Source organism: Nematolebias whitei, chromosome 12 (assembly GCF_014905685.2).
Source record: "Nematolebias whitei isolate Nwh7 chromosome 12, NemWhi1, whole genome shotgun sequence".
Taxonomy (NCBI): Eukaryota; Metazoa; Chordata; class Actinopteri; order Cyprinodontiformes; family Rivulidae; genus Nematolebias; species Nematolebias whitei.
The window spans coordinates 47693021-47698216 of record NC_056509.1 but is presented as its reverse complement, the minus strand read 5'-3'; the positions used below and the strand labels follow the sequence as shown (position 1 = coordinate 47698216).

The 5196-nt window shown below is 50.6% G+C and overlaps 1 protein-coding gene across 1 annotated transcript in view; it reads left to right on the top strand.

Moving 5' to 3' along the window:
• The window catches only part of arid1b (AT rich interactive domain 1B (SWI1-like)), a 23184-nt gene that overhangs the window by 7499 nt on the left and 10489 nt on the right, over nucleotides 1-5196 (top strand). The window contains exons 5-8 of the mRNA XM_037685223.1: nucleotides 3630-3873; nucleotides 3956-4039; nucleotides 4292-4435; nucleotides 4509-4848. Coding sequence (XP_037541151.1) covers nucleotides 3630-3873; nucleotides 3956-4039; nucleotides 4292-4435; nucleotides 4509-4848 — 812 coding nt within the window. The remainder of the gene's footprint in view (nucleotides 1-3629; nucleotides 3874-3955; nucleotides 4040-4291; nucleotides 4436-4508; nucleotides 4849-5196) is intronic.

Sequence of the window (5196 nt, the reverse complement as noted above, 5' to 3'; positions counted from 1 at the left end):
CACACACACACACACACACACACACACACACACACACACACACACACACACCTGAAGGTTTTACTTTTTACTTCGGCTGCTTTTTTCCCCTCAGCTTCAGTTTTTATCCGACCCATCCGTGATGCTGAGCATCTTTGTGGTGTTTCAGCTCCATCTTAAAGCTGCTTCATCCTTCAGCTGATGTCAGATTTTCAGCTCTTTGAGAGCCACACGTTCAGCTACATTTTGTTCCTCTCAGACGTTTGTTGTTTTAGATTCGGCTACAGGAACAGATTGTGTTTGTGTGTCAGGCTGCTGGGAACAAATTTAAGCTTTGAGTCAGTTTTTGTCGACTTGACTTTGGTTCGTTTGTCGACTTCAGGAGATTTTTTCTGCCTGAATGAAGTCAGAGTTCGGTGGAAAAGGTTCGGGTACAACAGCTGAAACTGAGTGGAAAAGCAGCCGAAGTACAAAAGTAAAAGATCATCATGAAGTCTGGAGAACAGATCGAACAGAAACCCTTAAATAGATAAATAAATGTTGTTCTTCATCACATCATGGAAACATCCTCGGCAGAGCCTCGGCGCTCACATAGTTGTTTTGTCAGGTAAAGTATTTTATTTAGTTTATTTGCTCTCGTTAACGTTTTCCCTCCTCAGAACCAGATGAAGTGTGCGAGTTCTGCTGCTCGGTTTTAATCATCTGCAGCTCCAGCTGTGAGCTGTCCTCATTTCACTTCCCTCATCTCCTCCTTCATCCTCCAGCTCTTTCTGTTTCTCCTTCCTCCTCTTCCCGCTCCGTCTTCCTCACACCGAGCTCCTTTTGAAGTTGGGAGTCCTGATGCTGTTGCCGTGGCGACCGCTGCTGGAGGAGGAAGAGAAGGAACTCATGAGAGTTCTGGCTGCCGCCTCATCAGAGACGGTTGGGTTTGATGCTGGGACCGTTTGGTTCTGCTGAGAGGTTTTATCTTCTGATGCCGGTCCAGATTGATCCGACTGATCACGACTTCAGGCCATTTGTGTTTGATCAGCAAAAACTTTTCATCTTTTTATTTGAACACAAACAAATAAGAATGACGTTTTCAGTGAAAAATGTCCTCAGCGCTGAGGTCTGAAGTGCGAAGCTCATTGAACTTTATGAAATGGTCCAGGAGAGTCCGACTGGATCGTCAAAGCAGGGGAGAAGAACGAGGCAGAGCTCGGGTCAGAACCCACCTCAGGTTTTGTAGGTGGAGCTGTGTGTCGGAGGGACGCAGGAAGTCCTGCGGCAAACCACAAAGAGACTAAAAGCTTTCTTAGCTAATAAACAACCTGCTGCTCATGACGCAATACTGATCAGCAAAGGAGAAGTAATCAGAGTAAAAAGTACTTTTACTTTACAGCTGTGACTGGATGAAGCATCCGCTTGTTTTTATTTCTGCACATTTGTGTTCAAACGTTTAAACAAAATGTGTAAAACAGCCTGGTAGCTTTATTTATTTGTTTATTTGTTTGTTTGTTTGTTTGGCTGACTGTGATTTTCAGCTTATCAAAGAAAGTTTTCATGGTTAATCTTCTATCAGCTGCTGGTATCTGCTGGTTGTGTCCAGAACGTCCAGATGGGACCTCTGGAAGTTCTTCAGGTCTTTGTTGTGAAATCCAGATGTGTCCCAGTTGGTCGGTCGTATCTCAGAAGGACGTTTGTTCCTGAACGAACACCAATGGATGATGACAGAGGTCCTCGTGGTTCTGGTCCGTTGGTTCTGATGTAGTTGTTGCTTTGGCCCTGGTTCTGTATGAATGCTGCCAGCTGTAATTATTTACCGTATAGATTGGACCTCTGCTGGATTTGAGATCTGCAGGTCGCCATGGCGACCCGAGTCTCGCCTTTGAACCGTTTCTGACAGAAAGTTTCATCATGTGAGACGATCTGCCGCCTCGTTCTGCTTCACACACGGTCTGGACCCAGTTTGATACAGAAGCTGCTGCTACAAATGACCCAGAATGCATCAGTGTCCATCGTCATCATGAGGAAAACGTGTGTCCGATGTGATGAAGATGATGAGGAGCTGATGAAGGTTGTCCTCACAAAGATGGACAAACACACTGCAGCATATAATCTGTGTGTGTGTGGGGGGGGGGGGGGGGGGGGGGGGGGGGGCAGAGCAGGCAGCTGATTGGTGAAGCTGTTGGCAAGGGGCGGATCCAGGAAGACTGGTTACTGCGCTGTGATTGGCTGGCTCAGATCAGATGGGAGACGGTGTTGAACTTTTTCTTCTTCCTGTTTTTACTTTCATTTCCTGTTTTTTCTGCCGTTGTTTTCTTTCCTCTCGTTTCTTTGGTCCTCACGTTTCCTGCAGCTCCATCTGTCGACCAGCAGCTTTAATGGGATATGAACCCGAACAGAAATCGTCCCAGAACGGGCCCAGTTCAACACTGTAAACATGACCCAGCTGTTCTGGAGAGGAGACACAGATCTGCTGATGTTCCTGTAAAAAGGACAAATATTCAAACATCTGAGCTGAACCTCGATCCAGAACATTCATCTCATCACGTCTGGAGGAACTCTGTCCGAGCAAAGACTGAAGGCTTGAAGTCGTCTGGGTGAAGCCTCCACAGTGAGGTCCGTTCAGACGAGCAGGATGTCCCGAGTCCAGCTTCATGGAACAAACCTCAAGTCTCGTTCACAACAAAATCAGTTGAAACCGTGAAGTGATGCTGATTAATAATCACATATCAAGACAACAGGGTGGCAACAACAACAATCTTTTCTTTGTTTGTTTACATCGTGTTTGTTGTTGGGGGGGTGGGGGGGGTGACCTGCTGCAGCTACAGAACAAAAATCATCTTAAACTCTTAGAGAAAAGAGGAGAACTTCTGTTTTTAGTTTTCTAACAGACTGAAGAGTGTTTCCTTACAGACCAGAACATTCACCTGGTGCTCAGAGACCCTGAGACCAGGAGACCCTGAGACAGGAGACCCTGAGACCAGGAGACCCTGAGACAGGAGACCCTGAGACCAGGAGACCCTGAGACAGGAGACCCTGAGACCAGGGGACCCTGAGACAGGATACCCTGAGACCAGGAGACCAGGGGACCCTGAGACCAGGAGACCCTGAGACCAGGACACCCTGAGACCAGGGGACCCTGAGACAGGAGACCCTGAGACCAGGAGACCCTGAGACAGGAGACCCTGAGACCAGGGGACCCTGAGACCAGGAGACCCTGAGACAGGAGACCCTGAGACAGGAGACCCTGAGACCAGGAGACCCTGAGACCAGGGGACCCTTAGACCAGGAGACCCTGAGACCAGGAGATCCTGAGACAGGAGACCCTGAGACCAGGAGACCAGGGGACCCTGAGACCAGGAGACCCTGAGACCAGGGGACCCTGAGACCAGGAGACCCTGAGACCAGGAGACCCTGAGACATTTCCAGTTTCGACTGACTTGCTGTCCTTTCATTTCTCGTCACATTATGTATTAAAGACGTTTAAACCTGTTTAAATAAAATAAAACTTTATTTTGAGGACCCTAACATGATTTTTGTGTTATTTTAAAGTGTTAGACTTCAGTCATGTGACTCCGCCCCTCTGATTTTCAGATAACTGGTTATGATGATGATGATGATGATGATGGTGACTGAGTTTTTCCTCTGCCTCCTCTCTGATCCAGGATCTGTCCGGCTCCATCGATGACCTCCCCACCGGCACTGAGGCCGCCATCAGCTCAGGGGCTTCTGGTTCCAGCGGATCTCAGGGCAGCCAGGGGTCTCCAGGGGCCCGTTCACCCTTCTCCCCCCACATCTCATCCCGCCTCCCCCTTCCGGCTCGAACGGGACCCTCTTCTGCATCGTCACACGCCAGCTCCGACAGCCAGTCGCGGTCTGGACCTCTGTCCCCCTCCCCCAGCGGCCCAGGTAAGAAGAGCATGATGGATTTTAGTCCCATGACTCGAGACTGACCCAGAAACATTGTAGCAACACGGTCTGTGTCTCTCAGGGTCTCAGTTGACCCCTCAGGTCTGTGGTCGTGGATCAGATGGTGGTCCTCACTCGTCCCAGTCAGCCATGACTCCTGACAGAGGTTTGTTTGTTTTTACACGTCGTGTCGAGTGATTCACAGATTTAAACACATTAACATTAAACTCAGTGGGATTATTAGTTCAGTAAAGGATCATGAATCAGACGGTCCACGAGTCCAGGACAGAGTTTTTCTTCTTTATTTGCTCCCAGGAGTTTATTTTTTATGTTTTCTTTGATGGAGTTTCCTTCCAGTGTTTGTGCTAAGCTAACAATCTTCTTCCCTCCGGCTCTCTGATCTTTGGCTCTTCCTCAGGTTTCCCCCCCTCCATGCAGTGCAGCACCCAGGGCTCCCAGTTTGATGTCCCCCCCATGTCCCCTCACCCAGCACCGGCGGGGCCGATGCACCACAGCTCCTACCAGCAGAGCAGCCACTCCTACAGCCAGTTCAGCCCCCCAGGTATGATTAAAACACCCACACCTTCAGAGGATCCAGTCCTTCTCTGTCTCACGTCTTGTCTGTGCCTCCCCAGGTAACTATCCTCGGCCCCCCCACTATGGCGGGACACCCAGTGCCAACTACAGCAGCCCAGGACATGGACTGTCCAACAGCTTGGGGCCGAATGCCACCAGCCCTATGCACGGTCAGGGCCCCTCCACCCCGGCAAGCCGCAGCCTCGGGCCCAACACTGGAGGCCGCCCATACCCCACCGGAGCCGGCTCAATGGCCCCCACCTCCCCCAACATGCCACAGGCTGCAGGACAGGGCATGGGGCCTCCGGGGCCCAACTCCAACTGCAAACCTCCTGAGATGGGCCTCAATGCTGGCCCAGTTGCCAACTCCTTATCATCTGTGAGCGCCACTCAGGGCAGGTGAGACCTGAGGGAACGAGGGTCAGACCTGAGAGAACGAGGGTCAGACCTGAGAGAACGAGGGTCAGACCTGAGAGAACGAGGGTCAGACCTGAGAGAACAAGGGTCAGACATGAGAGAACGAGGGGCAGACATGAGTGAACGAGGGGTAGACATGAGAGAACGAGGGCTAGACCTGAGAGAACGAGAGTCAGACATGAGAGAACGAGGGGCAGACCTGAGAGAACGAGGGTCAGACCTGAGAGAACGAGGGTCAGACATGAGAGAAAGAGGGTCAGACATGAGAGAACGAGGGCCAGAACTGAGAGAACGAGGGGCAGACATGAGAGAACGAGGGGCAGACCTGAG